This window comes from Bidens hawaiensis, unplaced genomic scaffold, assembly GCF_021521415.1.
Source record: "Bidens hawaiensis isolate Kalapana, Puna unplaced genomic scaffold, B.hawaiensis_p1.1 tig00020897_1, whole genome shotgun sequence".
Taxonomy (NCBI): domain Eukaryota; kingdom Viridiplantae; phylum Streptophyta; class Magnoliopsida; order Asterales; family Asteraceae; genus Bidens; species Bidens hawaiensis.
This window is the reverse complement of record NW_027493220.1, coordinates 91,171-104,615: the sequence shown is the minus strand read 5'-3', so window position 1 is coordinate 104,615 and position 13,445 is coordinate 91,171. Positions and strand designations below refer to the sequence as shown.

Genomic DNA, 13,445 nt, shown 5'->3' with positions numbered 1-13,445 from the left:
AATTTGAAAACTAAAAATTGACGTGGACTAACAAGAACGGTGAAGATCAAGTTGGTTCAGTTTCCTAATTGTAATATGGTTAATATGGTAACGTCTTTGTCACCAAGTTAGGGTTAGATTATAAATATAGGGCTTGGTTAGAGGCTTTAGATGTGTAATCATAGAGATTTATTGTAACGATTTTTGAGTCAGTTTTCTATCACAATAATAAAGTGTTTGATAGATCATGTGCCTTGAGCGTTAAGTATCCAAAAACTTGAATGAAAGAATGCCATAAATAACGAGTAACGGGTGTACAACAAAGTCATTCTTTTTGGTTATTCATGTAACCGATAACATTTATTTTAGACACACACACATACAGACACGTGAACCAACCCGACCCGTTAAGGAGGTATCCACTCTATGTCAAGATATATTATCCCGGATTCTACATTCTGCAGTTGAAGTGAAACTTCTTGTTTTACCTTCCCATCAACTATATCTACACTGCTATCTTCTAGCAGTGCATTGTCATTTGCTTTCAGCCACTTCCCTATCTGCATATCCCCAAACATTGACGCGTCCCCATACGCCAATGCTGATGTCATCATCGGTTGGATGTCGATTTCTGCATCCCCCATTATATCATCAGCAGAGAATCTATCATAATCAAAAACTTGCTGCACCAACAATGAAAAACTGTTAAGGCTCTATCGGGATGTAAGTTTAATCTCTAGTAACTAGAAGTGGCAATTTGACCCGTTTAGTTATGAACAGGTCGATTTGTGTTGTGTTTTATCTCAAACGGGTCAAATCCAAAAATTTAGCTGAAGAAGAAAACGGGCCGAATCCAAAGATTTAGCTAAAAAACAACCCGGCCGAATCCAAAAATTTAGCTAAAAAGCAAACGGGCCCAAAATTTTAGCCAAAAATCAATCGGGTCAAATCCAAAACATTAGCTAAAAAGCACACGGGCCAAATACAAAAATTTAGCTTAAAAGAAAACGGGTAAAATCCAGAACGTTAGCTAAAAAGCAAACGGGTCGAATCCAAAGATTTAGCTAAAACGCAAACAGGTCGAATCCAAAAATTTAGCTAAAAAGAAAACGGGCCCAAAACTTTAGCCAAAAATCAAACGGGTCAAATTCAAAACTCCAGCTAAAAGAAAATGGGGCAAATAAAAAAATTTAGCTTAAAAGAAAACAGGTCAAATCCAAAACGTTAGCTAAAAAGCAAACGGGCTGAATCCAAAATTTTAGCAAAAAAGCAAACGGGTCAAATGGATTAAAGGTCACCCAAAAGTCTATTTTTATGCATAGAATAAGTTTTTAATAATTACATTATTATAGTAATGCTATTGTTTTCATAATCATAATTTTTATATTAGACAAAAAAAGGGCTGCAGGTCAATTCAACCTAACCCGAACCGTTCAATAAACGGCCTAGAATGTCCATTTTGCCCCCTCTAACCTTTACTAAAAGTTAGATGAAGTATCAACGAAATTCGAATCATAGAAAATACAATAAACAAAGAAAGTGAAAAGAGCATCGGGTTACCAATTTAACGGGCCCATAGTCCTCAGGGACCGAAAGCATTAGCTCTTCATTCCAAATTGGATTTAAATTGCTCCTAATGATGGCTGTTTGGACCCTCTAATAAATGTAAGAGTAAATTGCAGCCCAAAAGAAAATACAAGGAACAAACAAGCATCATAATTATATATAGACTCATAGATATAAAAAAATTTGAATAAAACAAAACACCAACCTGATCTCCTAGTTGAAGAACCACATACGGGTCACTCGAAAGCATATCGCGGACAGCAAGATTTGCGCCTTGAAGAATGGTGATCTTCAAGTGACCAATAGCTCCATCCGGGCATACCTTGTTATTTTGTTTTAAAAAATAAGATGAAAAATATAATATGATAAAACATTAAAAGACCTGAGTATTGTGCACTAACGGGTTTCGGTGGTGGATTTGAACTTGAAGTTGGAGCATGAAAACTATTCTTTTCTGTTGGACTTGCCTTATTATTTGAGATCTTTAAACTTGGTTTTAAGAATTCTTGAAACTCATACTTTGACCTAAACAGTAAATGGCATGGTATATATTACTATGCATATGCAAGCACCAAAATCTTACGGTGTAAACAAGTCCGACCCTAAAAATAAGTTTGTTCAATAAACGAGCCCAAGCCTAAGATTCACTTATCGAGCTTGAGTTGGCTTGCTTTAATATATTACATATATATCTAGATTATAATTAGTATTGTGTATAAGGTTATGTTAAAAATAACTAAAAAAAATATACTATGTTAAATCTATATATTATAACTAAAATATATTAAAAAATAATTATAAATGCATATAAATTACTTAATAAATAATAAATGAGCAGAGCTCGAGCTCGGGCTCGGCTCAGCTCGTTTACACCCCTAACGGCTTTTGAAGGAGGGCCAAAACACTGTCAGCACTTTGGTTTTTCTTTTACATTATCTGATTACCATTAAAAACTAATATAAAGTAATTTAGAAGGTACACAAGTTAAAGTTTAGCCAAAAATAATGCTATTTAAGTTGATATAAGCATCAAAAAGAATGAACTGGATCACATAACACAATACGCGTGGTGATTAATATTCCATCCAAGATAATGACAGAAATGATAACTCGTTCGGTCTGTTTTTATATTCTATTTTACCTAATATACTTTGCGCGTTGCTCAGGACTAGCATCAGGCCCGGGCTTAACTCCTTCGGGCACGTGGGCCTCATAAATTGAATTTGCAGAATCATTGCCTCCAACTTCAACCATGGCCTCAATTTCTTCATCGGCCCATTCGTCAATCGTCACTGATAAAACCTGTCCAGACCATTTCATAATTCATCAGCCCAAAAGAAAAGTATAGAAATGACTCAATGAGCATGTAAACTTTCATCAAAAATCACCTACCTTTGAAATACTTGGACCTAGACTTCTGTGCACACCACAGCATTTTAAGCATATAAACACTCCAATGGTGGATGACCTGAAATTTATTAAAAATATATGTTATATTGAGATAAACAAATAGTTAAAAGTTAAAACGACGAAAAAGTGTTCTGTCAAGATCATATTTCATCCCATCTTTTTTTACATTTCACATGTGAACGTTAGAAGTCACTATGAATAATTCCTCAGGTTTTTGTGAAATATATTTAGGTGCACTGGTTATTTACAAGTCTAACAACTAATAGACACAGTAAGGCACTTACGCCCATTTAGGGTCGTGCGCACCACAATCAGCACAAGTACGATTATCACTTTGCTGCAGTAGTTCTTTTAATTTTTTCTTACCTGCATAATCAAATATGGAATCAACAAAACAAATATTCTATATATCAGAATAGAATCATATAAAATCTGTCTCCTAACCTTTTTTTTCAAAACGGCTTGTCTAAAGAAACATCACTTACACACTATCCACACACCCCCAAGGTTTGATACAGGCCGCATGGTCATGCAAAAGATGGCCATATAGGTCGTATGGAGGCAAATATTTAGTCACATGGTCGTATGTGGGGGGACGCATGAGAAGGTGTTCGCCAAATTATGCAACGTGCATGATGTGTTTCGCTGACATATAAATGACTGATATGATCACTTAGAAAGTCATACGCCATGCATGACCATTTTGTAGCCCTGTCATATGACATGCATAGTGTTTTTCTTGACACGTAAATTATTGATGTGACCATTGACAAAGTCATACACCGTGAATGACCATTTTTCGCCATGTCATACAAACCATCTAATGTGTTTGACTAACACATAAATAACTAATGTGACCATTAACAAAGTCATACCATGTGTATTGACCATTGTATGATTCGGCAAACTCTGGTGTGCAAACTTGATTCGACATTATACCGCCCATATGACGTGACATCACATAGGCAGACATGGTGGTCTCTGAAAATTGATTATTTTGACCCTAAATACTAAGAACATCATAATCGGTCTACACAAACACTCAACTTATATTGCAATAATCAACTTCAAGCCACAGTCTCCAAATTGGAATTAGTTATGTTAATTAATAAGCAATTGGATTGTGATGGAAAACCCTAGAGGCCAAAAACCAATTATCAAAATAAAAAAGGGTGTAGGAATTATGATGATACATACCAGAACTCATTGGTCTGCTTGCAACCCACAATCAATCATCAACCAAACTTGTTTCACTTCTCAAAACAAAGTACTCCTCTTTCCTAAATGAAAATCCAGAAAAAAAATAAATAAATTATGAAACCAAACATGTTTCATTCAAAGCAACCTTTGGGAAAGCATAAATCTAATTATTATTATTATTATTATTATTATTATTATTATTATTATTATTCCAAGGATCAATCAAAATTGAAAATGCACATGAAACATCAAAACAAAACAGATTTAAAGCAATCATGGATTAACGGTCGTAGGTTATCGAGAGAATCTTGATCGAAAATCTAAGGTAAATATAATGAAATGCAATTGAAATTATGATGAACATGCATGCAATAAATGGTTGATGGATTGGAAGATGTGTTTTTTACCAATGTGATACGTCCTGTTGCATGAGAAACAGAGGACAGAATCATGCAAGCTCCTAAACGACAAGATTTTTAACAAATGTGGAACAAAATGTGGAACAAAACAGAGGTTGTTGTTTATGTTTATGTTTATGTTTATGTTTTGTTTCTTTTTGAATAATAAGATCTTTGCTTCCATGAATGCAAGAGGTTGGCTTCCATTTTAGCATTTTTTTTCCTATTCAATATATGTTTCAGTTTCTATATTATTTTTTTTAAGTAAATTACAAGAATAGGCTATGCATATTATACTACAAGAATAGACATATGCTATGTTTACAATCAATTTAAGAGTGTTTGGGATTGTTTATTTTAGTCAACTTATAACTTATTAATTTTTTGAAAAGTTAAATAGTGTTTAGGGTTATTTATTTTGTGAGAAAATAAGTTGATTAAGAGGGTGTTTGGGATTGCTTATTTTACCAACTTATAACTTATTAACTTTTTGAAAAATAATAAGGTGTTTGAGATTGCTTTTGATGTGAGAGGAAAAGTTCCATAAGTTACAATGTTGTAACTTATAAACTTAATGAAAAGTCATAAAGAGGTAAAATAAGGAATCCCAAACACCCCCTAAGTCACAAAATTTTATAACTTTTGGAAAAAGTAACAAAGAGGCAAAAATAAGATATCTCAAACACCCCCCCCCCCCCCTAAATTATATAGGTGTGATCTTTGTCTTAGCTGTTAAATGTTAGTTGGATTAAGCGCGAGGCAAGGGAGTGTATCGGGTTCCAACAACACATGTGGCAAAGGTAAAAACTTACACTAAGTAACTCATTGAAAGTTGAGGTTCATAATTGAGACACTTTAAAAGTATAATGACATAACTGATTGGGATTGGGCCGTTTATAAGCTTTTAAATGCACGTAACTTAAACACGCGTGTTTTTAAACTTGAATTCCAATGTTGTGATTAGAGTAAGATTAAGAAACCATTTGTGTAGTTGGTAACTTTAATGTTTATAAGCTTTTAAATGCACATAACTTAAACACGCGTGTTTTTAAACTTGAATTCCAATGTTGTGATTATAGTAAGATTCAGAAACCATTTGTGTAGTTGGTAACTTTAATGTTATCAATATAATTTTAGTGTTATTGGGCTAACTTTGTGATCTAATAATATTTGGTGTTTTATCGGTTTAAGCAATTAATTAAGATATTAATCTTGGGCATTAATTAGTCGGGTTTCTATTGTACTAATTGAAATTGGTTTGTTTCATAAACTTGGGTTTAGTGTTGCTTAGGGCATCTCTATTCTCCAATGCTCCTATGTGATATATGTTGGATTCACAAATTAAATCTACAACCTAATTAATGTCCATCATTGAATGTGTTTACATGGAGGAGAGAGAACGCAAAGTGTTTGGAATCACAAACACCTACAAATTCTTGTGAGTGAAAAAGAGGAAAGTGAATAAATAAAGGAAGATGGAAGATGAGTGAAAATAAAATGGTGATGATGCTGAGTTGTTTGTTAATATAATCTTTCATTATTGTGGATGCTCGTAAGGCAAGAGGGGTGATCACTCAGTGTACCCAATACCCACTAATCCAATAATGCCATGTCATATACACCATATATTACTCTAAACCACTTAAACAACATGCAACACTCCTCTTAACTAAATGCTCATCTTCCACATTTAATACACCTTACAACCTCATTTACTCCTCTTCAAGCACCTCTTTTCACCACCATTAATAAAGGAATTATATCATTCATCTAACTTTTGAAGATTAAGGAGATTAAACTCTTCGAAGAAGTCATTAGCATCAAGGATTAGTTATCCAAATTGGTTAGATTGTTTCAATATGATCATGCGTGTATCTATTACTTTGATGTATAACACCATGCTTACTTTTGGCTAAACTTTCATGGTATCATCTTGGTTTAATAATGAGTCATAATTGAAGTTTAATAATTTTAGTTAAACATGTGATTGGCTTTTAATAAGTAATGATTATGGTGCATTTATCACTTGATGAGGAATGTTATAATACTCTCAAAAGATACCCCAAGTGCCAAGCTTGACGATAAGCCGAGAAATTGCTAGTCTTGTGAGGCCTTGGCGAATCTTAAAATAGACAACAAGTTCCGAGCTTGACGATAAGCTGGGGAACTGCCACTCTTGCAAGGGCTTGGTTGATAAATTATGAATCTTTAAAAGAGCCGCCAAGTTCCGAGCTAGATGATAAGCCGGGAATTGTCATTCTTGTAAGGGCTTGGTTGAGGAAAAAAACATAAATTCTAATATTGACATGGACCAAGTGAAGTATTAGTGGTAATTGTAACAACTCGGATTTTTTTAAAATTATTATTTTAATTAAACATCCGACCCATTTCGATATTCGGGAAATTTTATTTCGTTTATCAAGTTACTTAACTATTATTATAGTATTATTTAACTAATTATATAAAACATATATATATATATATATATATATATATATATATATAGCAGTAAGCGGGTATCGAACACAGGGAGTTTATGGAAAATGCGTTACTGAGTAGCTATAATATTTATCTAAATTAAACTAAGTGCAAAAAGTAAATTCACTGATTTGGTTGTTTGATGTGATTTAACAATAAGAACTAAAAACAATTTAACAAGTTTAAAATCAATATGAGAAAATATGTCTTCCCTCAGTTTCAGGTTTCCATGAATGTTACAGTTAATGTTTGAACTGAGATGAACAATAGATAAAGTTCGTGTTCATGTAAACGATTACGATAATTGAAGATCAAGTACTTGGATTATATAACACAAGGTAATCACTCAAATATCAATTAGATTATCTAATCTCGAGTCCCTCCCGATTAATCTCGATTACATACAAAACCAAGAATTGAATGCTTAGAACACAAACTCAATAAACTAACAAATTAACAATCAATTCATCAACACCATAATAATTTAATCAATAAGATCAAACTAATATCTCAGAAATAGTCTAAACATTCAACCAAACAAACATAATAAACCTTACAATCCGAGGGAAAACATAAAGGAATTTAGTCGAGCATGATTTGGTTCGTCATCCCTTCGATTATAATAGTCATACGAATTAAAAAAAACAAGTGTTTAATGATTACCACACTCACAATTGATCAATAATCTCTCAAAATCGCCCTTAGATAAAAAAAAATGTGATAATAATCCCAAAAGCCGTCCAAAAATATGAGTTATAATGGCAGTTACAATTTCTATGCCGCGCCCACCGTAAGCTACGATGGCCATCAAAGCTTACGGTGGCTTCCTTAAAGTCCACGGTATGGCAAAGCTGCCTTATGGCAGTTATAATCTTCCAGACCCCACCATAGCTTACGTTGGGCACCGTAAGCAACAATGGCTTCACTCTCAATCATTGATTCTTGATTTCTTCATAGTTTCTTCGTTCCACGTCCGTTTTCTTCACCGTTTTCGCCCACGTTCTCATAATTCCATCTTCTAGATTTTCATACCTGCCATAATACGAGTAAACGTAGTCATATAATTCCACAAGATAAACCGATTAGTTTCCCAATGGATCACCCGTCACGTATCGCGATGGGTCAAGAAATCAGATTTTTCATTTTAAGTCCTCTAACTTTGAATACTTGTAAATTTTGATCCGATATTTTCATGATGTTACATCCTCCCACCTTGAAATGAATCTTGTCCGCAAGATTAGCTTCTTAGAACAAGTGAGGATACTTTTTCTTCATTTCGGATTCTAATTCCCAAGTGTACTCGGGGCCTCTTCGAGAGGCCTATCTTATTTTGACTAATTCAAATTACGTCTTTTAAGTTTCTTTGTTTTAGAATCTTCGATTTGTAAAGGTTGTTCTATGAACTTAAGGTTTTCATTTATTTCAACATATTTTAAGGGCATCAACAAAGATTCATCGACTAGACATTTATGTAGATTAGAGACGTGGAATACATCGTGTATCCCTTTCATTTCTTCAGGTAGTCGCAGGCGGTAAGCGACAGTACCGATTCGATCGAGTATTTTAAAAGGTCCAACGAAACGAGGACTTAACTTTCCTTTCTTGCCAATGCGAACGACACCTTTCCAAGGTGAAACTTTCAGTGAGACTCTATCGCCTACATTGAACTCTGACGTCTTACGACGGATATCAGCGTAATTTTTTTGTCGGCCTCACGCCGTCTTAAGTCTTTCTCGAATTTGCAGCACCTTGTCAGTGGTTTTTTGGACTATCTCGGATCCAGATAATTTATTATCTCCAGTTTCAGACCAGCACTCCGACGTTATATATTTTCAGCCGTATAACGCATCGAACGGTGCGGCTTGAATACTCGTGTGATAACTATCGTTATACAAAAATTCCATTAGGGGAAGATGGTCTTCCCAACTTCCACCTAAGTCAATCACACAAGCACGAAGCATATTTTCAAGCGTTTGAATTGTTCTTTCGCTTTGCCCATCGGATTGAGGATGATAGGCAGTGCTAAGGTTTAGTTGAGTTCCTAACGATTGTTAAAAACTTTTCCAGAAATGAGACGTAAAACGACTGTCTCAATCAGATATGATAGACAGAGGCACTCCATGCAAAGCAACGATGTTGTTCACATAGATTCATGCTAATCTATCCATCGAATATGTGTCGTTGATAGGTATAACATGTGCGGACTTGGTTAACCTATCGACAATAACCCAAATTGCATTATGCTGACGAGTGGTTCTCAGGAGTTTCGTGATGAAGTCCGTAGTTATCATTTCCCATTTCCAAACAGGGAGTTCGGGTTGCTGAAGCAACCCCGAGGGCTTTTCATGTTCAGCCTTGACTTTCAAACACGTCAAACATTTTGCAACATGCAAAGCGATGTCATTTTTCATTCCGCTCCCCCAGTAGTTTGGTTTAAGGTTTTGATACATTTTGTAATTATCAAGGTGCATCATGTACTTGGATTTGTGAGCTTCGCTCAAGATCTTTTCACGCAAGTCTCCAACGATCGGTACCCAAATCCTGTTTCCAAGACTAAGTATATCATCGTCACCTTTGACTAATGAGTCAATGGTGTCGTTACATTTTTCGTCGGAGATCTTGTTTTCATCAATCGCTTGAAGTTAGGTGGATTTGATTTTCTCGACTAGGTCTACTTGGAGTTCTAGTCGTAGAGCTCGAACTCATTTTGGTTTCTCATGCTCTTTACGACTCAAGGTGTCAGCCACAACGTTGGCTTTGCCTTCATGATAAACAATTTCAATGTCATAGTCATTTAATATTTCCATCCAGCGCCTTTGAAGCATGTTGAGTTCTTTTTGTTCGAAGATATGTTTTAAACTTTTGTGGTCAGTGTACATGACGAATTTGACTCCATAGAGATAGTGCCTCCTTAACTTTAATGCTAAAATTATGGCGCCTAACTCTAGATCGTGAGTTGTGTAGTTCTTTTCGTATACCTTGAGTTGACAAGAAGCATAACCGATTACTTTCTTTCGTTGCATTAGTACGCATCCCAAATCAGAATTAGACGCATCACTAAAGACAACAAAATCCTTAGTACCTTTTGGCAAGGCCAGTATAGGTTCATTGGTGAGTTTTAGTTTGAGCATATCAAACGCCTTTTGTTGTTTGTTTTGGGTCGAAGATTTGATGTGAAAAGACTTAAGGGAGATTGGAATCTTCTCAACACTTTCCAAATATGGCTAAGTATGGATACTGAGTACACTTGGACCTCCCATCAAGGTTTTTCTTATCCTAGCAAGGTATTTTGCTCTCCAAACAAGGTTATCTTCTAGAAGTCTTCTTAACTGTTAATCCGAGCAGGGTTCACTTCATCTAGCAAAGGTGTTCTTCAAGTCAAGCATGATTTGCTTACTAGCAAACTCTTGACTGAACCAAGCTAATGAAGCCAAGTATTTTGGAAGATCTAACAAGGTTTGATTAATAAACAGTAATCCGAGCATGCTTGAAGAAATTTGATCCGGAATTATTCTAAGGACTTTCTTTAGCAAGGTTCAACTCCGAGCAAGTTATAGTGCTTCCAGCACAAGTCAAACAGTGTTACCAGCACACTTTGGTTTGCTTAATAAGTTATCTTTTAATAAGAGTTGTAGGGATTCATGAAGAACAGTTTGCTCGTAGGACCATATCGAGCAAAGTTTGCTATGATCAAGAAGATTGAAGTTTGCTAGGTGAATATTTTATAAGAAAAATATTTTAAGTAAAGTTTACCCGGAGAACTGTTCCTCGACACACTTTGGATACCAGGTCTGCTCGAAGATGACAAAAGCTGTAAAGCTTACTCGAAGACCTGCTTTACACTTAAAACCTTTTGTAATATGATTTTCTGATTATGTATCAATCATTAGGGTTTCTAGAAGAAATGATAGCTGTCATGAGGCTGGCCTATAAATAGAATAATCTAGGGCACACCTCCACAACGCACACAATACACAGGCAACACACTTTTCAGACATACGGATTATTCCTTATTTGAGTGTGACGTTGTCCTAAGAACTGTACGGATCAAACATTCCTTATTGAAACCCTAATTGTTTTTCATTTGTATTGAGTATTCTATAAATGGAAATCTTTTGAATTAGAATATGTGTTTGTTATATTTACAATTATTAAGCAGCAATCTTGTGTGTTAGTGATTCCGACGTTAACATACTTTTGTTCTTACCCTAAATAGCAAGTCGTTAACCCTCTTGTCGACACATTACTGTGTGGGTTGCGACATTAATATTGAGTGTTTGAGTGATCATATGGGGACCGACAGTTTGGTTCCCCATTCATACTTGATATTCTTACGAGTTAACGAAGTTAGAGGAACAACAATTCAGGAGAAATTTTCAATGAACCTACGATAATAACCGGCCAAACCTAAGAAACTTCGAATCTCGGTTGATGATTTTGGAATCTCCCACTTTGAGATGGCTTCAATATTTGCGGGATCTACTTGAATTCCATTCACGTTTATGATGTGACCAAGAAATTTTACTCCGTAAAGCGAAAATTCACATTTCGAGAATTTGGGGTATAATTTCTCTTTCTAAGTAATTCAGGCAAGATTATGAGATGTGTTTCATGATCTTCCTTTGACTTAGAATAAATACGTATGTCGTCGATGAATACGATAACAAATTTATCCAAATAAGGTTTACAGATTCGATTCATCATATCCATAAACACGGCTGGGGCATTAGTTAGACCAAACGGCATGGCCGTGAACTCATAATGTCCATACCTTGTTCGGAACGCGGTTTTCAGAATATCTTCGTATTGAACTTTGAGTTGATGATAACCAGAACGAAGAACTATCTTAGAGAAGTAGGTAGCTCCTTACAGTTGGTCGAATAGATCGTCAATTCGGGGTAAAGGGTATCGATTCTTGATGGTTACTTTCTTTAAGGCTCGGTAGTCGATACATATTTGAATTGATCCATCCTTTTTTTACAAAGATAATCGGCGCTCCCCACGGTGATGAACTTGGACGGATGAAACCTATCTCGAGTAGCTCGTCTAGTTGTTTCTTTAGTTCTTTCATTTCGGTTGGAGCCAATCAATACGGGGCATTGGCGATTGGAGCGGTTCTAGGCATGAGATCTATTCTAAATTCGAATTCTCGATCGGGAGGAATTCCTGGCAACTCGTCGGGAAAGACGTCAGAGAATTCAGAGACAATAGGCACGTCATTTATTTCCTTTGGTTTGGATTCTTCGGTGACATAGACAATGAATGCTAAGCATCCTTGATTTAAACAATTATTAGCCCTAATCATAGAGATTATGCTAACTTGCCCAGCGTCTTTGTCCCCTTCAATTCGAAAGGTTCGTTTATCAAGGGCTCGAAGTTCAATGGTTTTGCTATTACAAATGATACGGGCATGATTATTGGATAACCGGTCCATACCAAGTACTACATCAAAACCAGCAAGAGTCATAGGTAACAATTGAATGGGTAAAATGTAACCGGCTAACAAGATTTTTCCGTTTTCTAAAACTTCGGAGATTTTAACGATTTCACCACTAGCGGTCTCGATGCTTAAAGTTTTATTTAATTTCTTTATAGGTTCGTTTAATAGACTACAAAAGCTCTAATCTACAAAACTTAGATTGGCACCTGAATCAAATAAAACTCTAGCATATGTGCCGTTAACTAAGAACGTACCGGTGATGGTTTCCGGCATGTCGGCCGCTTTCTTGGTGTCAAGAACGAAGACACGAGCATTTTATTTCTTCGCTTCATTCTTTTGGCCACTTCCACCCGCACCTCCAACAATGAGTTTGTTCTTGGGGAACTCAAAATTGAGGTGTCCCATTTCCTTGCAATTGTAACAAGTCATCATCTTTTTCCAACAATCGGTTGTTACGTGGCCGGGTATATCACACGAGTCACAAACAGTTGCAGATGGAGCAAAGTGGCATTTAACTTTGTGGTATACTTGCATATTTTACATTGGGTGTAGTTGGAATTGAATCCACATTTTCCTTGATCTACACCTTTTCCCTTGAATCGGGCACCTCCAACTTTAATGTGGTCGCTTGACGGCACTGCTTTCTTATCTTCCTCTTTATTGCAAATTAAACCGTTCATCAGATAAGCAGCCAATTCCATCGTGGAATCAGTGGTTTGAGGCAAGTGAGACCTCATCATGTCGCGAATTTCTCACGGGAGTCCCCATATATATCGAGTTACTTTGCTGGATTCAGGCCTCACCAGCTGGGGCACAAGTCGACAGTATTCGTGAAATTGGGTGTTATATTCACGAAGATTGGTTCCAATAACTTTATGATTGAGGAACTTGGATTGGATTTGATCGGTTTCATGCATCGGACAGAATTTCGTTAGCACCATCTCATTGAAATCTTCCCACAACAGATTGTACAAC

General features: G+C 35.8%; 1 protein-coding gene across 1 annotated transcript; it reads right to left on the bottom strand.

Annotated features, from left to right (window-relative positions):
- Positions 1 to 244: 244 nt before the first annotated feature.
- LOC143562054 (ADP-ribosylation factor GTPase-activating protein AGD12-like) lies at positions 245 to 13,171 on the bottom strand. Its single transcript, XM_077049974.1, has 8 exons — positions 13,012 to 13,171; positions 3,239 to 3,320; positions 2,937 to 3,012; positions 2,686 to 2,846; positions 1,947 to 2,070; positions 1,751 to 1,867; positions 1,540 to 1,635; positions 245 to 662 (listed from the first exon to the last, which is right to left on the bottom strand). The coding sequence occupies exons 1-8, from the start codon at positions 13,169 to 13,171 to the stop codon at positions 387 to 389; spliced, it is 1,092 nt and encodes a 363-aa protein (XP_076906089.1). The 3' UTR covers positions 245 to 386.
- Positions 13,172 to 13,445: the final 274 nt, after the last annotated feature.